This window comes from Lactuca saligna, chromosome 4 (assembly GCF_052625555.1).
Source record: "Lactuca saligna cultivar CGN05327 chromosome 4, ASM5262555v1, whole genome shotgun sequence".
NCBI classification, from domain to species: domain Eukaryota; kingdom Viridiplantae; phylum Streptophyta; class Magnoliopsida; order Asterales; family Asteraceae; genus Lactuca; species Lactuca saligna.
The window spans coordinates 14,717,079-14,742,126 of record NC_136420.1 but is presented as its reverse complement, the minus strand read 5'-3'; the positions used below and the strand labels follow the sequence as shown (position 1 = coordinate 14,742,126).

Genomic DNA, 25,048 nt, shown 5'->3' with positions numbered 1-25,048 from the left:
CAACATAATTTGGGGTTTCAACCCCTATAAACATATGTCGAGTGCAGCCGAGTTTTGGTGCTCTATTATTCCATTTCTCTCTTGTTTTTACCTCGTTTTGCGTGCAAGAAATACCTCGAAGCCCCGGTATCATTCCCGAGACCCAAAGCAAGTCCCGAAGGCCCAAAGATCCCGAGAAGTGAAATTCCCGAGCAACAGCTCTACCCGCAAGAAGCTCGATTTTTGTGAAGATTTCCCGTTTTCACCGATGAATACTACTTCTACAAGCCGTAGTGCTATCCGACCATCATCTAATCAAGTGAGTGTATGGTTACTTTATGCTAACACATAAACATAAAGTATTAGCTATGAAATATCTGCTATGTGTTATATATTATTTGTCTATTTGAGATGGGCTTTGAATTGATGTTTTTATACGTGTGTTAAATGATTTAAATTGTGTTTGTATTTATATCTACAAAAAATGTTGGGTAGAACATGGGTAGATGGAATAGTAGGTGACGATGTGACTTCGTGCCTATTGAGTAAGCCTTGGTGACGATGCGATTTCGTGCCTATTTGATAAACCTTTGTGACGATGTGACTTCATGCCCGTTGTGTAAACCCTGGTGACTATGAGACATAGTGCCTATTATATGAACCCTGGTGACTATGTGACGTAGTGCCTGTTGTATAAACCGTGGTAGGAAATGGACTTTGTGCCAATTTCTTAGGTAAATCCTTAGGAATAAATGAATGAATGATAGTGGGTTCTTAGGGTAAACCCTTGAGAAAATAAAGGAAATATGGGGATGGGTATTTGGGTTTATTGTTTGATGATTGAATATAATAAATGTATTATTGTGGGTTGAAAACCCTATATGCTCACGAGGCTCCCAAACCTGACCCACTCAGTTTTCTTTGTATTACAGGTAATGACACAAGGGTATAAGTTGGTGGACTTGACGAGAGATTTTGGATTATAGATCAGTAGTTATAAATAATTGTTGTAAGGTCTATTTTATATTGTTTATGCTTATGGTTTGTATCGGAACATGACATCCCGAGATTTTGTTATTTAATGAAAATACATTTCTTTAAGAAATGCTTTGATAAATTTTATTTTATCATATTTTATTTTGGGAACAAATTCCGCATTTCTTTTAATCAAAGGATTACTCTGATTTTATAAAAACAAAGCATAAACAAATCGGTCTTTTCTGGCCGTGAAATTGGGGATGTCACATAAAAGGTTGAGAACGCGAGAATACATCTAGCCCATCTAAATATTCAAATCTAAGGCTAATATCAAACATGTCATTTATGTTAATTCTAAAACTATTGGTAGTAAAGTGTAACTTTAAAAATGGCATAAGGGTATAATAGTAATTGAAAATTTAGGTTAATCCTATAATTTCTCATTCCCACTCTTATTTCCATTGTCATATCTCTCTCTCTCTCTCTACCCCCCCCTCATTTCTCACTCTCTACCTAGGGTTGAATAGTTGACCACCTCCATCATTTGCACACCACGATATATTCATCTCATAGCCTACCTCCATTGCACATTCGATCTTCATAGCCCTAACCGGACCTGCAAGTAGATTTCCAGTCAGCCTCATGCAACTCGATCTCAATCGATCTCCTATAACCCGATTCATGGAAAACCGAGAGGGAGGTGTATACCTGGTTCAGATTGCAATCGAGTCATGGAAAACCGAGAGGGAGGTGTGTACCTGGTTCATATCGCAATCGGATATCCGTCTTGAGAGATACAAGAAGATGAAATCATTTCGCCTTTCTCTTTCGAACTAGCTATTGTTTCCAGATTTGGGACTCAGATTCATCATTGTCGAAGGTAGTTGAAATCCTTCCTTCTTTTGTTCACTTATTTCATTTCAATTGTAGCATTAATTGTTGGTCATTTGGTTTAGTTTGATGGCTGGAGTGGTTTAACCAATTAAACTTGTCTTTGAATGATTCAAGGATGAATTTGGACATCCTATACTTCTGCAAGAAAATTAAATAAAGATTCTATTAACCTTTTGTTCCCTTATTTTATTGTAAAATAATCTAAAGTTCTTAAGTTATAATCTCACACGCAGATTATTGTTTCCAGAACTCAGATTCATCATTTCTAAAGATGAAATCATTTCGCCTTTCTTTTCCGCCTTTCTTTTAAGATTGCAATCGGACATCCATCTTAAATGACACAGGAAGATGAAATTGTTCTGCCTTCGATCAGAATACTTTTCAAGCTGCTCTGAGACTGAAGCTTCCTTTAATTTCAAAAGATGGTGATGTTCATAAGGAAGAAATAGAGAAATGTTTTTTGAAGATGTGCAAGGATTGCTAGATGAAAGGTTTCAAATTTAGATTTATGAAGGTTTTTGCATGTTCTTTTAATTAAGGGTATTGTACTTCTTTATGATAGAATGTGTAATTATTTATGAATAGCAGTGTATTCATGAGTGAATTGTTGTATGTATTTATGAACTATAGTGTATTTATGTGAATTGGTGTATTTCTTTATGATTAGAGGTATTCATTTTATGATAGAATGTGTTTTAATTTATGAATAACAATGTATTCATTCGTGAATAACAGTGTATTCATGTGTAAATGATTTTATTTATTTATGAATAGTAGTGTATTCATGTGAATGAGTGTGTTTATTCATGTTAATGAATTATTTGTAATTTAATTTGCATTCATTTCTGATTGGAGTAGTGTTACGTTTTTTGAAGAAACATTCTTTTGTGAATAAAAGTTTATTGATTTGAGAGTGGATTTCTATTCATTTTTTTGAAAAACAAAAACGTGAAATAAGAGAAAATAATAATTTTTTTAAGATTTTTTTTTTTCAGATTTTAAATAAATTTGACTAAAAACGTTTTTATACAACCATTAATAAAAAATATTTCTTTGTTTTTTAGTAACTGATCCTAAATTTAAGGGGATTTGATTGATTTTTTTTTTTAATTTAATTAAAATATACAGTTACTAATATGCATTTATATATGGGAAAATTTCATATATATCCTTCCAAACATTAAGAATTACGTCTATATCCTTCCAAAGTTTATAATTACGTATATATCCTTCTTAACCTATTAAAATTACATTTATATCCAATCTTATAATTTAATGAGGTATTAATCAATTTAAAACCAAAAATATATATTAAAAAATCAAAATAAAAGGTGATTGTACTAAATTACCCTTTCCTAATAATTAATAAATAGAACTAAATAGAATTAATTAGCATTAAACCTAACCTAATTAATATGCCAAAACCTCAAACACGTGAATTCTAAACCCATAAACCCAAAAACGCAAAATCTCTAATCACGTTTTTTTCTTCTTCAAGCTGTTACAATCGTTTCTTCGATTACGTGAAATCTCCACTTGTCTATCTTCGTTTCTTCCAATATCGTTGCTACAATCATAGTAGTAAATCAGGTTATTTTCACATTCTAAACCCATTCCTTCGATTAATTTTGGTTTTGATTAACTTTTTGCATTCGATTAATTTTTGGTTCTGCATTCGTGGTTTGTAATAGATAGTTTATTATCCTCCTATTTGATGGATAATGAAGTTGATGCACCAAGATGGGACATAAGTGCTCACTCACTGATAATTGAGTAAGTTTTTATCAACATTTGATGATACTTTATGTGTCCTTCAGATTTATTAACTGTTTTTTTTCATTGTGGTTATCAGACAAGTAATATCGGAATTCAAGTTTAAATTGAAATATGGAGGCTTCTTTCGGTTAGCTAGGAACTAATGTAGGCAAGTGTATTGCTTTGGATCTACAAAATGTCTCTATATAGACACATTTTCATACGACTTAAATCATCCAGTTGAAGAGGTGAAAACACATTATCTGTCACAAAGTGATATTGTTTTGTCAATAGTATTTGTTGATAAATATGCAAAAGAGCAATGCTTTATTGAACTTGATAATGATAAGAGCTTCATGGTGATGCTAAACATGTATAATGAGGATAAAGAAGTAACAATTTATGCGACAACCGAAAAATTAAGGTATAACCCTAAACCGTTAAGTTGTCAAGATAAAGTTATTGACGAGTCTGATGATGAAAATGAGTCAGACTCAGTTTGTCCAAGTCAAGAAAGCTATCATAGTCTTCATAGTTCCGAGAATGAATATGAGCTTCTAAATTATGGTGAAACTTATGCATATAGTAAGATGAATCCATTTATGAAAGTGAATTCTAAATTCCTAAGTGTAATTGCTTTTAGAAGATCATTAAATCATTATGCACTAACAAATGAATTTGAGTATGTCATTGAGAAAAGTGATTTGACAAGACTTACAGCATGTTGTGGAGATAAAAAGTGCAAGTGGAGAATTCATGCTTGTCTTACACAAGATGGGGTTACTTTTGAAGTAAGTATAAAATTTGAGAAATATTAAATTCGTTGACATTGTTATTATGTTAACATAATTATATGTTCTTTTGCAATTTTGTAGGTCAAGAAATTTTTAGAAACTCATTCTTGTACTCGAAGCAACAAGAGCGGTAACAAACATGCCACTCAAGGATGGATTGCTGATGTTGTCACCGACAAGTTGAAATCTGAAGGCGATGTCTCTTCTGCCGACCTAAAAAAGTGGCTTATGCATACCTACAATGTTGAAGTACCATATATGAGAGTTTTTAGAGGAAGAGAGCAAGCTTACACCGATATGTATGGCAAGTGGGATGACTCTTATGTAAATATATTTTATTTCAAACAAGAACTTGAAAAGAGAAACCCAGGAAGTGTGGTGGAGATTGATTTGCAGATAGTGGGTGAAAAGAAACATTTCTTATGCTTTTTTATATCATTAAAAACATGCTCTAAGGGATTTCTTGCTGGTTGTCTTCCATACATTGGGCTTGATGCTTGTCATTTGAAAGGGAAATTTAATGGTGTGTTAGCTGCTGCCACAAGTATCGACGGTAACAATGGTATGTTTCCAGTAGCCTATGGTGTGCTTGAGGCAGAGAATACAAAATCATGGACTTGGTTTCTCACGTCACTACAAAAAGCCATTGGTACACCAAATGGTCTTGTTATCTCCTCTGACATGCAAAAGGGGTTGGAATTAGCTATTACACAGGTTTATCCTAATATTGAGCATCGAGAATGCATAAGACATTTATGTAGCAACTTCAAAAAACATTTTCGAGGTGACTTTTTCATGACCAAGTTATGGGAGGCTGCAAATACCTACTCTGTTAGTAAGCATGATAAATTGTTAAATGAAATTGGTACTAAATGTGCAGATGCAATTTCATATTTGAACGAGAACCATAAAAAGATATGGAGTAGAAGTAAGTTTGGCACACCTGTTAAGTGTGATTACATTACCAACAATATTTCAGAAACTTTTAACTCTTGGGTAGGTGACATACGTTATAAAACGGTGCTTGATCTCCTAGATGCAATTAGAGAAAAGCTTATGGAAAGATTTGACAATAAAAGGAGTAAGGTGAAAAAATGGAAAGGACCATTAGTTCCAAAAGCAAAGAAGTATCTCAAAACAATCACTAAGGCAAGTTAATGAACTATATACATACATAATTGTTTTTGCATTAAACATATGTATTTTACCTGATATTAGTTTGTTCTTGTTTTATTTTCTCATGTAGAACTTGGGTGAATATCAAATTTGTAGAAGTAGTGATAATAAAGCAGAAGTGAAGTTCAAAGGATATCGTTGGGATGTTGTATTGGATGAGAAAAAATGTATTTGTCGAAAATGGCAAGTTACAGGCCTTCCATGTGTGCATGCAGCTGCTTTTATTGCTTTCACAAGGGAGCCTAGCTGGGAAAAATATGTTGATACATATTTCACAGTCGACAAGTTTAAAGAAGCATATGCTTTAGAAATTGGTCCAATGCCCGGAAAAGATTAATGGGTGAATATAGAGACATTCGATAAAATATACCCACCTATTATAAAACGACCGCCCGAACGACCTAAAAAGAATAGAATTATACCACATGATGAGCCCAAGAAAAGACACAGATGTCCCCGTTGTGGTTTATATGGACATCATCAAAGGACTTGCAAAAATCCTGCGTCTCAAGGTTTTGAGGAAGCATCCTCTAGCAAGAGGAAAGAACATAAAACATCATGAGTTTTTGTTATGAGTTTCATTACATTTTAGTACTTTAATGCTTTCAGCATGGATTGTTTAATTTTTTTAATTTTGTTGTTCGGAAGAATTTGCATGAGAAAAACCATTTAAAATTTGATTATATATATATATATATATATATATATATATATATATATATATATATATATATATATCTATTTTGGGACCATTTTTTAATGAATTTATGCCATAGGGATTGTTTATGTAATGTATTTCTCTAACAAGGACCATTTATATAAACATTTTCTGCTATAGGGTCTGCATATGGACCATTTTTGTAATGTTTTTTTGCCATATGGACTAATTCTGTAATGAGTTTCTGCCACATGAACCATATCTGTAATTGTTATTGGGCACAATGACCATTTTTATAATTTTTCTGAAACAGGGACTATATCTGTAATGTTATTTTTTTTTTGTTTTTCTGAAATAGGGACAATATGTGCAATGTTTTTCTTAAACATGGACCAAATCTGTAATATTTTTGTGCACATGGACCGTTTTTAAATGTTTTTTCTGACACATAGACTACATCTGTAATATTTTTCTGATAAAGGGACCATATTTGTAATGTTTCTTCTGAAACATGGACCAAATCTGTAATATTTTTGTAAACATGGACAATTTTTAAATGTTTTTCTAACACATAGACTATATCTGTAATATTTTCTAAAATAAGAACCATATTTGTAATGTTTTTTCTGAAACATGGACCAAATCTGTAATATTTTTGTGCACATGGACAATTTTTAAATGTTTTTCTGACACATAGACTATATATGTAATATCTTTCTGAAACATGGACCATATTTGTAATGTTTTTATGCACATGGACTATTTTTGTAATGTATTTCTGCGATAGGGACTATTTCTCTAATGTATTTCTGCTATAGGGACTATTTCTATAATGTATTTTCGGCTACAAGGACTATTTATGTAATGTATTTATGCAACATGAACATATCCAACATGTTACAAAATTATCATCACTTCATGGTAAACAATGAAATAACATCAAACTTTTTTGTTTATTTTTTTTTATGAATTGCTAAAATTAAAACCAACATGATGCTGGGAAAGTTACAATACAAAGAAAATAAAATTCTAAAACAATAACACTCAACTTTGACAAAACAATAGTAACAACATTAAAATAACACTCTACTTATGAGACGGCTTCTAAATTCCTAAAGAAATAACACCCTACTAATTTTTTTTGCTTTTAAATCGGGTTCGGTCTCATTAGCTCTCTTTCTACCAGAATTTCATGTAGATGTGATGTTAGTGATAACTCAGCCTCATTTGTCACCTTGTTACCAGAGCTCCTTGATTTCCAATTTGCATTCAGATATTTGATGATGTTCTCAAGACCCAAAACAATAAAAGGTGTCCACCATTCTTTCTTCGACAAATAAATTTATCCAAAACTCTTAACACTGTATAATGATTCGTTTAGTCTCACTAAACATAAGAAAAATAATATATTAGTGTCTACACAAACAACCATTGTAGAAGATAATTTTCAAATTGAGTATTATATACACAATTATTGTACTCAGAATAAAAAATTGAACATTAGTGTGTAATATGGTTCAGTGAACTAGAAGAATTAAAATTGAAAGAACAACAACATTGGTGTGTAATATGGGTTCAGTGAACCAGAAGAATTAAAATTTAAAGAACAACATGTTGCCCAACAACACTGTTATTGAAGCTGCCTGCATCCTCTTCTGCAAATTCAGTTAGGATTTAGGAAGATTATTTATTGGTACTTTTGTATTATATCAATTCTACCTTTAAGATGATTATGTCATAAAAGCTTAAGTTTGATAACCATGCTAATTAACAAATCCATATAAAATTTGAATATTGTTCTTTCTTTCTAATCACAAGTCAAACTTGAGCTTCCAGATGAAAGTTCTCTAAAGTTAGGTAACAATATAGCTACAAAAGAATCATATAAAATGGAAGCCCTAACATTTTCAATTAAAAAGAAAAGATTCAATTCCTGAAGTAACCAATGATAATGGATGATCTATTGAATTCCCTTTTTATCATGGAAGAAAGAAATAAAAAAAAATGCAGTAATTAGAATCCTAGTAAGCAATTGAAAGCATACATTGTAAAACCCTAAATAAAAGCATCAGATCAAATAAGCCAACCTTCGTTCTGATCATTCTCAGTGAACTCTTTCTCCATAGCACGATCGATTATACCAGCAAATGTCTTGTCTCTATCCGTAGTAGAAGAAGCATTGTTGGAAGTGAGAGTGGCAAGGTGTCGCTAATGTCTTCAACCTGCTCTTGATCTATGTCGGCGAGGACAGGGAGAGGGAGAGAAAGAGAGAAGGACAATATTAATTAGATAAGAGATAGGAAGTAGAGATGTCGGAGGTGGGTATAAACCTTTTCATGGCAGGGACGGCGACGGAGGAGGTAAGGAGGTGATGACAGGGAGGAGGAGAGAAAGAGAGAAATACAGGATTAATGAGAAAAGAGATAGGAAGTAGAGACGTCGGAGGTGGGTATAACCCTTTTCATGGCAGGGACGGCGACGGAGGAGATGAGGCTGTGAGGGAGACCGGAAGATGGAAGGAGGGAGAGATGAACTCGATTTTGGGGGTAGGAGAAAGGTGGATCTGGGATGGATGATCGAGGGAATCGTTTTGACTGATGTACGATTTATAAAAAAAATAAGATTTAATTTGGATATAATATGTAAAGGGTATTTTGGTAAATTTATTTGTATTTATGATTTTAAAATAGATTTTTTGATATTAAATTGATTAATATTTCGTTAAATTATAGGATTGGATATATATGAGAGTTTAATATGTTAAGAAGGATATATACGTAATTCTAAACTTTGGGAGGATATACACGTAATTCTTAATGTTTGGAAGGATATATATGAAAATTTTCCTATATATTGCTTGATCCAAAACTGTTCTCGCGTTTCAACCTTTTAGATGTTTATATATATATATATATATATATATATATATATATATATATATATATATATATATATATATATATATATATTGGCTGATCCAAAAAAAAGTCAAGGGGTTACATTAAATTTGTAGGGGTTGTACTAATAGAAAAAACTCATTTCTAAATTCATTTTTTTGTCACGAAATCATCAATAAAATGACAAGTTTATATTAACTTCACAATTATTAGACTTTGTGATTGATTGCCAATGGATTTGTAAAAGATTTTGACGAATTTTCACTAAATTTATATTTGATGGGAATTTTGAAGGATAACCTATACTACCCCGTTCAATTTAGTAAATCCGCCATGAAGACCGAATAAAAAATAATAACAATATATTTAAATTTTCATTGTGTATTTGCAATCAGTTTCAAGTTTCAAACCTATTAACATGCAATCGCTATATATTTTCAGCTTGAGTTAAAAAAAAATAATAATAATAAAAAAATAACAACGTCACATACATTCCGAATTTTTCATCAAACATCAATCACAATGTTATGTACACCAGAAAAAGTACACTGAACCTACGTAAATGATTAAAGTTTGATTAAGAATTACTTAAAATATTCATAAAATATTTTATTAATCACAAAGTATATAACTACTGGTTTTTAGAAAATAAAGACATAAAAAAAAAAAAAAGGCATCAATTATTGTTGTGACGAGGTTTAATGAGAGAGAATTTGCGTCATTTTCAGTAAACAAGTTGTCTAATATTCTATTAATAATGTACCTTTTAATTTATTTATTTTCTTACAAAATAATTGCAGACAATATTTAATTATTTAGTTCTCAGCTTTTTAATTACAAAATGTTCTTGAAATCGGAATTCTAAATTAATATATTCACGATGAATTTACTTGTACAACCTCGCATTAGAAAATATATTTTGAAATTTGTATTATCAATAGAATAAACTTACGTTGTTTATTGTTAATATATTATAATACCCATTTTTTAGTTCTATTTTTCGTGTTAAAGCTAATTCTAACGAAATTTGGAGGCTATGTTTCTGAAAGTATATAGGTGTAGTTTTGGTTTTTGCGAAAAATGTATAGGTTTGGTCAAGTTTATACTTTATTGAGACATGTACGAGCTTGATTTTCTTAAATCTGGGTCATAATCAACTCGACGTAGAAAAATATATTACAGCAACACACAAAAACTTGCTACTGATGGTTGCAGCCTCTATATAAACCAAACATTAAACTTGTAAGAATGGAAATTTCTCGGTTTGGAATCCTCATGAATTATATTCCAGGTTGCCAATCATCCTCATGACATATCCATCCCCTAGTCCTACTTGAATAGGAACACTACTATCATATATCAAAACGAGTACTCGAAACATGCTGACTAAAACAACTCAAACGATCTCAAGTCTAGAACTTCATGCCAACAGGGCCTCAGATGCACATTTAACTTCCTGACAAGTCATCATTAACCTACTGCTCCTATCCCAACTTAGGTACGCAACAACCTGATAAATCATCCAAGAGATCTACAACAAACACTACAATTCGAAGTCTCCAGAACTAATACCCCATCAATGGTAGCCCAAATTCCTAATGAACAACACTAAAAAACAAACAAGGGTCCACAAATGTAAAAACTCGACAAGGAACTTCTGACGCGTATCTATGACTTTTTAACAAGTCAACATCTACTGTAAGAACCCAATGTGTTAGAAAGAATTGACTTTTAGAGGGTTTTTACCAAAAGGGCAATTTGACCATTTAGAGGAATTTCATGAAATGAGAAGATGAAACTTCATGGAATGAGTCGAGATAAGTCTAAGTGACCTTTATAAGATAAGATATGTGGTTTCAAGTGAATAAATGCAAGAGATTGTGCATTTACGCCATAAAGGTTACAATAGGAATTTTATGCCTTTAGTGGCAAATTTGCAACTTAATAGATTTAGACCTATAAGTATTCAATCCAAAGTGACTTAATGGAGTTGTAGAACTCATTCCCACCTCCGCGAAGATATAAAGAAAACTGAAAACGGGTTTGAAATGAAGAAGTCATGAGTGTTGGAGGTTGGAATAGAAATTAACCAAAGTTGAAATGGAATTTCAGAGATGCAACACCACATTGCGGTAAGAAAGTTGACATTGGTCTTTAACACTGCTCACCACGACACGGTCAAGAGGTTATGAGTGATTGATAGCGCTTTGAGCTTCAATGGTGAAATTGTTAGTTTGATTCCATTGCTTGAATTAATCGACCTATAGCTCAATTTATATGTTATTGAGAGTGTTTAGAAATTTTTTGAATAAATTTTGTATGGGATTTCCAATGAGAAATCCATTAAGGATAGTTAAGGTTGCAAACCCTAACTAGTGAGAGAGATGAATTGATGTAATAAAGTTTATAGTTTAATGAATTAAGTAGTATGAGATGCTTAGTTTCAGAATGTTGAACTGGATTATGACATATGCGAATTGCACTGTATGTTAATTGCATAGTAAGTCACGTAGTTGACTTTGGATCCAGATCACTTAAGAGGTACAAGCATCAGCAGGAATGTATTCAGCCTTAACTGTCGACATCGATACACACGTTTGCTTTTTCGACTGCCAACTCACAAGGTTCCCATCTAAGAATTGACATCCACCTGTAGTGATTTTTGATCCAACTGACAACATCCTAAATTAGCATCTGAGTAGGATTGGATAAAGAATCCTGTATTCGATGGACACCATAATCCAAGAGTCAAAGTGACATGAAGATAACAAAATATATTCTTCAATGCTGTAAGATGGGGTTCTCTGGGATTCGCTTGATATTTGGCACAATTACACACAGAACACAAAATATCAGGTCGACTTGCATTTAAGTACAATAGCGAACGCTACTATATGTCTTGAGATCAACAAAAAGCTTATCCAACGAAGGACCTAAGTGAGTGCTGACTAACATGGGGACTTTAGCTTTCGAGCAATTCATCATTCCAAATTTTCAAGTAGGTTTGAGTGTAGTTTTCTTCAGTGATGAAAATTCCATCCGTGCTATGATAAATGTTTAAACCCAAGAAATGATTGATTTTCCCCATCATGCTCATTTCAAGTTGACTCTTCATAAGCTCCTTAAATTACTTTGACAACTTAGGGTTAGTAGAACCAAATATAATGTTATCGACATAAATTTGAACAAGCATTAGGTGATCCACTACATTCTTACGAAATAAAGTGGGATCAACTGATTTGTGCTGAAATTTGGTGATTTTCAAAAAATTGGTAAAAGTTGCATACCAAGCACGAGGTGCTTGTTTTAACCCATAAACTACTTTGTCAAGGATATAGCAATGATCAAAATACTTATCATTACGAATCCAGGTGATTGTTCGATATAGACCATCTCTTCAAGAATACCGTTAAGAAACGCACACTTAAATCCATCTGGTAGACGTCGAAATTCTTATGAGTTGTAGAAACCATAAAAATTTATACAACATTCAGTCTTATGATGGGGGCAAAGGTTTCTTCATAATCAATTCCTCTTGTTAACAATGACCTTTTACGACTACTCTTGCTTTGTTTCGTACAATATTACATTCTTTGTCTATTTTATTTTTAAAAATCCATTTAATACCAACAATTGAAGCATCATCAGGTTTGGGAATTAACCTCCAAAATTTGTTTCGTTCAAACTTAGCCAACTCATACTGCATCGCAACAACCCAATCAGGATGTTCTAATGCGTTCTTGATTGTTTTCGGTTTGATTTTTGAAATAAACACATTAAACATACAGAATTCCTGATGAACATTTAGAACCTTATTCATGGCTCGAACCTATCCTGGTGTTAAAACACCGAAACTTGGATCACCAAGAATTTGCTCTTTAGGATGATTCCTCATCCATTTCTCCATAAGAGGAAATGTAGGATCAAACACTAAATGTGCATCCCCAAATGTATCTTCTGCTTCTGATAATTCATCTGAAATTGAAATATTATCATTAAGAGCATAAATTTTTTTACCTTGAGCATCACTATCATCATGATTCATTTCACTTGGTTCCCCCTCCACCAATAGATTTAATGTCTGGTGCTCCTCCTCAACACCAACTTGAGAAGTCAACAAATCCCTCTTAATATCAGCATGTAAATTCAACAACTTCCCATCAACGATCGATTGAGAAGTTGAATTTCTTCTTTCGATGTGAGGTGAAGAAATCAAGTGCCCCCCTTCACTTGACCATTAGTTGAATTTTGTGTTATTTTGATATTGAATATTGAGGTTGATGATGAATGAGCTTCATTTTCTTCATTAGTGATTGACAAATAATCTAAGTGCTTTGATTCCTCTGGAACTTGGTTGTCTTCCATATTGATCTCAACATCAATTTCCCTATCATGTATACTAAAGATTAAATCAATATCAACATCGAAAGTGTAAGTCCCAAAAATTCGCTTGATGTATCAAACCAATCCACTTGATGGTGCAGAATCCCAATCCAGTGGATGATGCAAGATAGAATGGAGTAGAAGAAGAAGAAGAACTTGATGAATCTATGATGTATTGATGATATGAATGATAATTCTTACACAAGATTCAGACACACTAGTTCTCTCTCTAACTCTCTCTCTCTCTCTCTCTCTCTCTAGCACATGCTTCACACAAAAATGGCTTCCCTCCTCCACTCCCTTGACCGAAAAACCCTCCCTTGTCTAATGCTCTTATTAACTCCTCAACCTTACATCTATATATACCTATGGGCTACACCTAATCCCAAAACACAAAGGCTATACCGAAAACACATGTGTTTTCGGTCCAAGCTAGAAATAAACCAATAATATTTTTGGCCCAAGACTAAAAACAATAAATGCTTAGAAAAGCAAAGTATAAACCATTATTTAGACCCAACAATCTCCCCCTTGGTTTATAGCTTTCTTTTCATTTGACCCAACAAACTCCCCCTAAAATTGTAGCTTGTTTTTCTTGTCAATCTTCAATATGAGCTTGGATTCAACATTAATCTTCTAAATAAGTGACTTCATGTTAAATAGTTGGGCATTTATTCAAAATTTGACTTTGAACGCACGTTGGTTGTGGAGGCTTCTTGAAAAGATTCTTGAAAATCAGCAGTTTCAACTTGAGAATCTTCAGAGAGAATAACATAGAACGAATCTTCTGATCACTTCAGCAGGTTTATAGATTGTAGCAAATTGATTGAGGATGCTTCAATGCAATATATCACATAATCTTCAAGAATAGATTTACCTTGCTTTTGAGGTTGAAAGATTGTATGTTGAAAGAATAATCTTCATTTCTTGTTCATTCGAATGAAAGTTCTTCGACAATCACGGATGAAGCCTTGGCTCAGAAAATCTCGACAAAGTCTCCATGAGTCTCATCTAAATCTGAATTCACTTTTCAAGACAAATAAAATTTAAGATAAAAGAAAACTTAGTACACAATATTTTTGGATTTTCATATTTTCTGAAAAAATCAAACAGAAACAAAAATATTTTTGGACTTTTTTGATTTTTTCTGAAACAGAAATAAAAATATTTTTGGATTTTTAATTTTTCTGAAAAAAATAAAATAGAAATAATATATATATATATATATATATATATATATATATATATATTTTAAATTTTCTGATTTTTTTTTATTTTTAAAATTTTTTAATTCTCCCCCTTAAATTTGTGCATAGAGGAAAACTATGAACAAATTTAACAAAAGCAAAAATAATATCTAAATTTAAAACTCTTTGGGATCAAAGTTGTCAGGCAATTCAATATCGTTTATCAACACACGCTTGCATGTTTAGATATGGTCAATCACCGGTATTGTGGTTCACTTAAACACGAAGGATATTTGACAAATTTGATAGATTATAAGTGACAAGTCATTGTGATATATATTCCTAAATGGACCATTTAGCTAACGACGACCAATGATATTGTTGTCCATTTAAATTAAGCAGCAAGATCTACCAACAACCTATTAAAAGATTTGTAGCACCTGGTTCCTGGTACGTAAAATTTATCTAAGTATTGGTCATTTTTAGCCTTGGACTCGGCGAGTTGTAGGTCCGGCTCGCCAAGTAGGGATGGGGTCCGGGGGAACGTTTAAGTTGGCGACTCGACGAGTCCATATTTTGGACTCGGCGAGTCCCCGCTGTTTGATGAAACCCTAAATTTCAAGGGTTTGCACCCTATTTAAACCCTCATTTCCGCCCTAAGCTCGCCCCCATTCACCCTCAGAGCTCCCAACATCATTTATACCCTTATTACTTGTGAGATTGAAGTGTTTTGGTGTGTTCTTGAAGATTTTGAAGAGAAAGAAGAGTAGATCAAGAAGAGGAGAAGGAGGCCAGGCATCTTTGTGTCATCTCAACGTTTTCCTTGAGGTATAGCTCGTTTCCCCTCTGTTTTCAAGCTTGTGGTCTCTTTTAGCTTCATGAAAGTCCTTCTTGAGCCATTCCCTAAGCTTGTTTGTGCATTGTGGGTTGTAATAAGTTGTTAGCCTCTAGATCTAGGCATGATTTAGTCCTTGGAGCTTGGATCTACTGCCTTTATGGGGTCATATTGCATGAAAGCCCTAGATCTACCCCTTTTGGTGCACTTTGACCCTTAAAACCTTCATTGGTGATTATCTACACGTAAAGTTGGAAACTTTACGTGTAATCCATGCCCTAGAAACCCAGATCTGTGAATGGCATGAGCTGGATTTAAGAAAAATCGAGTGTATAGTAATTGCATGTGGCCGACTCGGCGAGTCGTCCCTCGGACTCGGCGAGTCGAGTCGCGAGTCCCCGAGTTTCCCCTTTTTCGCATTGGCAGGTTGGGAGTAATGAGTCATTGGGTGTGACTCAGTGGGTCGAAAGCTAGACTCACTTATAAGGTCACTCGGTGAGTCAATGCCATGACTCGGCGAGTTCATGGCAATCTTATTGTCTCAAGAACAACTCGGCGAGTTGTTCATACAACTCGGCGAGTCACAGCTTAGAGTGTTCTTCGGATGAAGGTGAACTCGGCGAGTTGTTCATACAACTCGGCGAGTAGGATGAAGGACTATTGGCCTTGGATATACAGAAAGGAACTCGGCGAGTTGGCAAGCCAACTCGGTGAGTCTGGTCAACTGGCAGTTAACTGTGACTTGACTCATGATTTGTTAAGGGTAAATGGACAATTTACCCTGAAGGCAGTTGGCAGTAGTTGAGTAAGTGTTTAGTGGGAATTGCAGCCGGAGGATTTCTGGAGCAACAGCAGCAGACAGACCATTCCCACACAGATCAGCAGCTACTACGAGGTGAGTTACCTTCCAGTAGCGGTGGGTCTAAGGCCACAATGTCAGCCCACCAGTAGGAGATGTATGATAGATGATTTGTCTTTGTGATATCATCTAGGTTTGGTACTACCTGATATGTTATATGCTAGCATGATATGTTGTATGTGATAGTAGTAGAGTTCGGTTGTTAGGACCGAAGGGTAGTCAGACACCCCAGATACGTCTGACAGTATATGATGATATGTTTGCATGCTGGCTTGTTACGTTATATGCGATAGAGGTAGTAGGAGGGGACTAGTCCCCGAGTTCGGTTGCTAGGACCGAAGGGTAGTTCAGGTACCCCAGATATGTCTGATAATATGTTATGTTGTGATATATGTGATAGTAGAAGTAAGGGGTGAAACAGTCCCCGAGGTTCGGTCGTCAGGACCGAAGGGTAGTCAGCACCCTAGAATGGCTTGACATGGGTAGTCAGCACCCCAGAATGGCTTGACACGGGTAGGTCAGCACCCCAGAATGGCCGTACCGGGTAGGTCGGGCACCCCAAAAATGCCTGGCAATATGTATGATATGTGATTGTATGGTATGCGGTATGATGGGGGAACTCACTAAGCTTCGTGCTTACAGTTTTCAGTTTTGGTTTCAGGTACCTCTTCTTCGAAGGGTCAAGAGCTGGTGTGGTAGCGGCCCATCACACACATGCTCCATATTCCGCATCATGAGATCTTCCTGGGGATTTGTACTCTGAAATTATTATGTTTTATGAAATGTTTTTCCAGACATGCGATATCTTTATAAAATGTTATGATCAGTAAACGTTTTAATTCGAATGTTTTGCTAAATATATGTTTTCAAAAATGAAATTTTTGGCTCGTATTTTCTGGGTGTACAAGATTCAATTTTATATGTACTAGAATATGTTCCTCACTTCCTTACATACCTCGGTAATCAAGAACTTCTAAAGAAATCCTTAATTTAGGTGAGTATTCAATCATTAAGAGTGAAGTGAGGTATATAAATGCATATGTTTTATCCCAGGTCGGATTTCTTCCAACCACATAGAGGGAAAAACATATGTCTAACATAGATATAGGATTAGAGAAATAGTAAGGTGCATATGTTGTGTCCCAGGTCGGATCTTCCGATCATGCAAAGGGAACAACATATGGCTAACAGATATAAAGAATTGCATAGATAAGAAGATGCATAGAGATAGAGTTGCATATGTTGCATTACAGGTCGGATATGTTCCAATCACGCAGAAGAGGCAACATATGACTAACGGATAGAAAGCAAGAAAATAATTTCCTACAGACCTACTTTATTAGAACCCCCATTTGCCCAATCAGTACCGGAATAAAGGACATGAGTCCATACATCGATGAAATGTTAAACCACAATTCTAGATATAGATGACTTTAGTGTATGCTGCAGGTTCTCATGTTTATCTCACTGCTCAATCTACCCGAGCGTCGTATTGTTAATCCAAATAAAACTATCTAAGTTTATATTGTCAAGTCCTTTCATTTGTCAATCAATGTCTAGTCCTTTTTTATCCTTTGTGCCTACCAGCACATTGAACACAGAGTCTAGACAATTCGGCTTTAGTGCATTACACGCATCATAAATTTTCCTTTAGCACTATACTTCATATCACTTCCTAATAATACCTACTAACGAAAAACTATAAGAAAATAAAAGATTATCTTCAAATCATTGTAAGAGAAAACTCAGGAATATCGAGAAGAAAACTCAAATCGTAAATCACCATTGAATTTTCATCCAGATCGTCTGAGAATAGCACACATATTTCAATCTCAGAATAGATACGAAAATTCTTCACATCGTTAAGCACAAATCCCATGTGTGATCCTCTTCTGCCTTCCTTTCCCGCAAAGGACAGATACTCTCAAACAAAATTCTAAACGTTGTACAGTTGAGAGATGTCCCTTATCATGTGCCTGAAACTGCCACTGCCAACAAACCGAAGTCTGATGATATGCCTCCATAGCTGCTCCAGCACAGAGTGTGGGATTAATTGGTCTTTGGAACCCAATCCATTTTGAAATTGGGTTGACCTTTATCATCTATGCAAGGTACTCTCTTCCAAGACATATCCTGCTTATCACAAACAGAAGATGAAGAAAAATTAGAATCATTAGAAGATTTGGGAGATTGAACCTTTGGTACCCATCTGTAGTCGGGTTTAACCCATTTCTCGTTCGAGCGATTGGGTGCCTTATCACATGGTTTTGAACTTGAAGTCGATCGCCGAGATAACTTTGACCTAACCGGTCTTGGTTTCACTGACCTTGGGAGACATTTCTTTCTTGACCTTAGGAGTTTGATTCTTGCCCATTTTTGCATTCCAGTCGCCATTGTTTGAACATGGCCTTGAATGATTTCCTTTGGAGAATCTTCTTGTTGATGCATTCTGCCTTCCTTGTGCATAGTAGGGAACATATGCGCGATTTTGACAATTTCTGGCAATGTGTCCAGGTGTTCCATAGTGAAAACATGTCATTTTCATGTAGGAATTGTTTCTGCTTGCCACATGCACACATACAACAAGACGTCTGTTTTGCTTGATTTGGAGGCCTGTATTTACCAACAGCTGGTTGATTAGAAGTAACTGAGTTTGAAGCAACAGATTCAGAGTTTAAGGAGTCATTGGTTTGTTCAATAGCGTTCTCCTTTTTCTCATCTTCTACCATTTTACCAGCACACGAAGTAGAATCATAAAAAACGTTCACCTCAACATTCTCATTTGGCCCAGATTGTTCAGTCTTAACTGAAGCTGGTACAAGGGTTTGGTCAAACTAAGTAGGTGTCTCTTCATCGTTGGTCTCAAGGGGTGGGTTATAGTTGTCATTGAAAGGAGGTGGCACACTGTGATACCTTAGACCCTTAGTTTGGTTATCTTTAAATGTTCATTATTTTTCCATCATGAATGCAACTACCTCACTTGACAGGACAATTTTCTTAAAGTTGAATTCAACGTCTTTATATTTAGCTTTTAATGCATCAAGTTCGATAGTCATGTTAGCAAGTTGTTAGACCCCCGCTCAAACTAACTTTCAATGCTCGAACTCCAGAACGAAACTCAAGTCATTGCTCTCCTGGCCATGGGAAAAGCATAACCACAGATTTCTTAGGATGATTGCCCTATCTCTTAAATTAAAGGGGGAATAACTACGTTTTTGTCGTAGTTGACCTTCCTTAACATAATCATAATTCACACATTTATTATTGTATTCTTCCTGAAGCTTCCTAAAGTCCTTGGTTTTGGCCTCTAGTTGTGATTTTAAAGGTTTTTGGGCCTTCCTAAGTGTATATCCTTTATATTTAAGGTCCTTATTTTCTCTTTTTAATATATGGATTTGATCACGAAGAAACTTAATCGTAGTTTCACAAGATTGAGAGCATGAAACTTCAATGGCTAGGATGTTTGCGGAACTCATTGTTTACCAAAATGCCTTTTGACTATAAACCTCAAAAGTCAACCTTAAAAGTCAAGTTTAAAAAGTCAAACTAAAAAGTCAAATCGAATAGTTAAAAGTGAAAATTTGAAGGTTAAACGAGAAAGTCAAAGGTCAAACTTGAAAGTCAAAGTCAATTTTTAGGGTCAAAAGTTAATTAGGAAGTGAAAATTTAAAAGTCAAAGCTTTGGGTTGAAAATGAAACTTTAAAATTTGAAAATTAATTTTTGGGCTAAAATTGTCAAAAATCTAAAAATAGAACCAAAAAAGCGAAGCTATTTGAACTAAATCAGGGATGACATATAACATGCGGCATGCTAGACGGATTGGTAAGGGCGTGGGTTGTATGTGTAAGAGACTCGGGTTCGATCCTTGCTCTACCCTAGAATTTTTATAAATATGTTGCTGACCGAGAACTAGACCACATGCGAGGACCACAAACGAGGACAACCGAACACGTGCGAGACGAAAACCTATGGACCGAAAACCTTCCAAGGTCGAACACGTCTGCGACTTCGGACCGCAAACTCTTTTCGACTGTAAATGCTTCGGAACGCAAACCGACTACGAACCCTCATTTTCGGCTGTGAACTACTGAACAGCAAATGTGATTTCGACTGAAAATGCTCCAGATGCCCTAGCTGCTGACCGTAAAGCACCGCCGCCACCCCTCACAGATTACGACCAAAAGTAGTGTTTTTCTCACTTTTTAGCTCCAAAACTCGATCAAAAGGCCATTTTTATGAAAAACATGAAGAACAACCCCCCAATATTTTGTCAAAAACTATCCAAAAACATAAAATCCTTCAAGAAAAAGTGCAAAAACACTCCAAATATTGCCAAAGAGATTGAGATAATCCAAGCTCTGATACCAAGTGTAAGTCCCAAAAATTCGCTTGATGTATCAATCTGATCCACTTGATGGTGCGGAATCCCAATCAAGTGGATGATACAAGATAGAATGGAGTAGAAGAAGAAAAAGAACTGGATGAGTCTATGATGTATTGATCATATGAATGATAATCCTTATACAAGATTCACACACACCAGTTCTCTCTCTAATTTTCTCTCTCTAGCACTTGCTTCACACAACAATGGCTTCCATGCTCCACTCCCTTGGCCAAAACCCCTCCCTTGTCTAATGCTCTTATTAACTCCTCATCCTTACATCTATATATACCTATGGACTACACCTAAGCACAAAAAACAAAGGCTAGACCGAAAACACATGCGTTTTTGGTCCAAACTACAAATAAACCAATAATATTTTTGGTCCAAGACTAAAACAATAAATTCTTAGAAAAGCAAAGTATAAACCAGCCCTTTCAAAAAAGAAAGCGAAGTATAAACCAATATTTAGACCCAAAAGAGAGTAAGCATTTTCTCAGATACTTCATTTGTTTCGTAAATTATAGGTTACTTAAAAAAAAATTTGTTCAACTCTCTTTACATAGTAATCATCAAATGTGAGATTGAATGTTTCTTCAACTTTTTTGTGTTCTCTTGTTCAAAACCATATATGCAACAGAGTTGTGTGATTATCCCAATAAGATTCCCTCGTCAGCTTTCGTTTGAAATTTGGAAATATTATCTTTGAGATTCATTATGAAGCATCTGCAACCAAAAACATGGAACATTTTCACATTAGGTTTGCTTTTGTTAGTGATTTCAGGAGTGACGTTGAAATGACGATAAATAAATGAATAATTTTTTGAAAAGAAGGAGGTCGAAACTGCTTCTGCCCAAAAATATTGAGGCAAATTCGCATATGTGAGCATCGTCCTAATCGCTTTGCATAAAGAACGATTCTTCTTATCGACAAAACTATTTTGGTGTGGTGTGTAAGGAGACAAAAAGTTATGAGAAATTCCAAGATCAGTAAAAAACGAATCTAGAATTTGATTCTTGAACTCAGAACTATTATCACTCTTGATCTTGCAAACATTCTTCTTCAAACATAGTTCAATGGTTTTTATAAAATCGATCATCACTTGAGCTATTTTAGACTTTTTTATGAGAAAGAAAACCCAAGTAAATCATGAAAAATCATCAACAATAAACAGTATGCACTTCTTCTTATTGAGAGACTCAAGATTCGAAGGACCACACAAGTCAACGTGAAGAAGTTCCAATGATTCAACGATCTTTGAATCAATTGTGATTAGATGACCTTGACGATGTTGTTTATTTTGTTTACCAGCTGCACATAATGAATCATTGTCAAATTTGAAAACAGTCAAACTACAAACAAGATCATTTAGAACAAGTTTATTTAGATTTTTGAAGTTTAGATGAGAAAGTCTTCGATGCCAAATCCAGCTAAGGTCAGATGAGGCTTTCGATAGTAAGAAAACTGAAATAATGCCCACTATAGGTTTTATGTCCAAAGTGAACATATTACCCTTCCTCTTCAACTTCAACAAAAATTCATTTGTGTCTTTGTTTCTAAATTATGCTTCCTTCCTCATCAAAAATCACTCGGTTCCCAGTTCTGACTACAAGTTGAGAAACACATATCAGGTTGTGCTTTAACCCTCCGACATAAGCTACTCTTTTAATTGTGAGCTTTCCATTTGTAAATTTACCATATCCCTTGACCTTGCACTTTTGGTAGTTCCCAAACTTTACTACATCAACATTCTCTAACTTGCGAAAGACTCTAATATTCCCCTTCCTTCCAGTCATCTGAAGCGAGCAACCATTATCAATATATTAGTTTCTTTTTACATATTTCTGGTCACATACTACATGCGATCAGTTAGAGAGATTTAAGTGTTGAATCTATGTGCCCAAGAATTGTTATGCAGCGATATTGTTAATAATATATGATCGTATAAGGTCGCACCTTTATCAAGTTGGTACATTGTTTATATTTATTATTACACAAAATTGCAAGAATGGTCCCTTTGGTATGTCCAAAAATGCCACTTTGGCCAAACAAGTTTGGACTAGCACAAATAGTCCAAAGGTTTTCATTTTGTTGCGTTTTTGGTCCAAAACCGTTTAAAATTTCTAAAAATGACAAAGTTTCCCTTTTCCATTTTTTTTATTTTCTTTTTATTATTTAATTATTTTCTAATTAAAAAATATAAAAAATAAAAGAAAATCTCTCTCTCTCTCTCTCTCTCTCTCTCTTTCTCTCTCTCTCACTCCTTCCCTCCCTCCATCTATCTCTCTCTCCCTCCCCCCCTCTCTCTCTCATGTTCATCACCCTATACCACCCACACAAACACCACCGCCCAACGCCACCTTCAATCACCCAAGACCTCCCTTATTCCTCAATTATCACCATTCCTAACAGTTGCAAATGTAAAAAAAAAAGAGATAAAAGAAGGAGCTACGATCGATTCAGAAAGGAGAAAAAGGAGAACTATAATCGAGTTTAAAAGAAGGAGAAGGAGGGTGCAACTTTGGGTGACTGTGTTTGTCGATTGGATTTTGAGAAGTGAAGGGGGGTTCCGATTTCTGGTGTGAAATCCTTTTCGTCGATCTAACCTTGTTGGTGTTTCAAGGTTCGGTTTTTTCGATCTAACCCTTGCTGGAGCTTCTTGTTAAAGAAAGCCCTAGCACCAACCAAAATCGAAACTTGAACATAAGGATTAAGGCTTGAATCTGATGAGATACCTTGTATTGTTGAGGAATCGACTTTGCTTGAGCATGAATTAAAGGAAATTGGGGGTAAACGAGGATAGATATGTTCGATTAGGAGTTAAATTGGGTTGCAAACTGATCTTGGAAGAACCTAAGTTGAAACTAATCTTGCCGCTACAACTGATTCATAACCATCACTTGTATCAGAGGTGGCACCTACAGAACCTGCTCCATAATCAAAATTTGAGATCTGGGTTAAATATACACACTGAAAAGGAACTCGGGATCACATTCAAAGAAGAAGAAAATGGTATGTTTTGAACAGAAAAGAAAAACGGTTACTGAGATCGATGGAGGAATAAGGAAGAATGAATGGAAGCTGCTTGAGGGTCGAAAAGAGATGAATACAAAAGGGAAAATTGTGGTTGTCGCCGGTTCTTCTTCTCCGCTGAGTAGTGTCGACGGTCCTGTTTGCGATTGAAAGGAAGCTTGCTTCAGCTGGCCATGGCGGCGGTTTGGTGGTTATTGGGTCGGTCTGCCATTAAAATGGAAGGAAGACGATAGGTTGGGCTGAAGAAGGCAACAAATTCGATGGTTGCTGGGTTTTTTCAGTGATTAGGAGAAAAGAGAGAGAGAGAGAGAGAGAGAGAGAGAGAGAGAGAGAGAGAGATTTTCTTTTATTTTTTTTATATTTTTTTAGTTCGAAAATGATTAAATAACAAAAAGAAAAGAAAAAACAAATGGAAAAGGGAAATTCATCATTTTTATAAATTTTGAACGGTTTTGGACTAAAAACGCAGCAAAATGAAAACTTTTGGACTATTTGCGCTAGTCAAAACCTGTTTGCCCAAAGTAGCATTTTTGGACATACCACATGGACCATTCTTGCAATTTTGTATTATTATTAATGTGATTATTAATAAATAATACCCAACTTTAAAATATTTGAAATGGTTTTAAATATGTTTAAACGTTATATAAACTCCATGTCTTTATAATAAATAAGGAGTTTTTATTAAATAGAATAAAATCGGTTATAGCGTTATAACAGCAAATAATAAAACTAGTGATTATTTTTTGGGTCGACACTTAATATATGATATTGATATTTTAAACATTACGCAATATGGTGATAGTATGTTTTACGCATGCTAAATGGGATTTAAAACATAAGTATCATCACCAAAGTTTTATAGCTGCATCCAACACCTCTAACTACAATAGACCTTGAGAAGATTCATGCAGATCAAATTGCTTTCTCAGAAATAGTGTTTGGTGTTCCTCCTTCTCTCTTTGAGCACATAAAATTGTGAAAATCTGCCAAAGATATTTTGGATACACTTTAAGACTTGTTCAAAGGATCTGAGAACATGAAAGATAGGTGTTTGACATAAGTTGTAAATGACTTTGACACCTTCACAACAACTGTTGGTGAATCTTTATCCTCTGCATCAAATTGGTACAAGATTATTGTGAAGATAATGACAACACATGGAGTAGTCCGAAATCCAGTTGAATACATTTTCAAGTTCATCAATAGCCTTGGAAAAGTATGGGGAACCATTAAG

General features: G+C 34.7%; 1 protein-coding gene across 1 annotated transcript; it reads left to right on the top strand.

Moving 5' to 3' along the window:
- Positions 1 to 3,738: 3,738 nt before the first annotated feature.
- Positions 3,739 to 5,913, top strand: LOC145039308 (uncharacterized). Its single transcript, XM_078987375.1, has 4 exons — positions 3,739 to 3,754; positions 3,847 to 4,397; positions 4,482 to 5,549; positions 5,647 to 5,913. The coding sequence occupies exons 1-4, from the start codon at positions 3,739 to 3,741 to the stop codon at positions 5,911 to 5,913; spliced, it is 1,902 nt and encodes a 633-aa protein (XP_078843501.1).
- Positions 5,914 to 25,048: the final 19,135 nt, after the last annotated feature.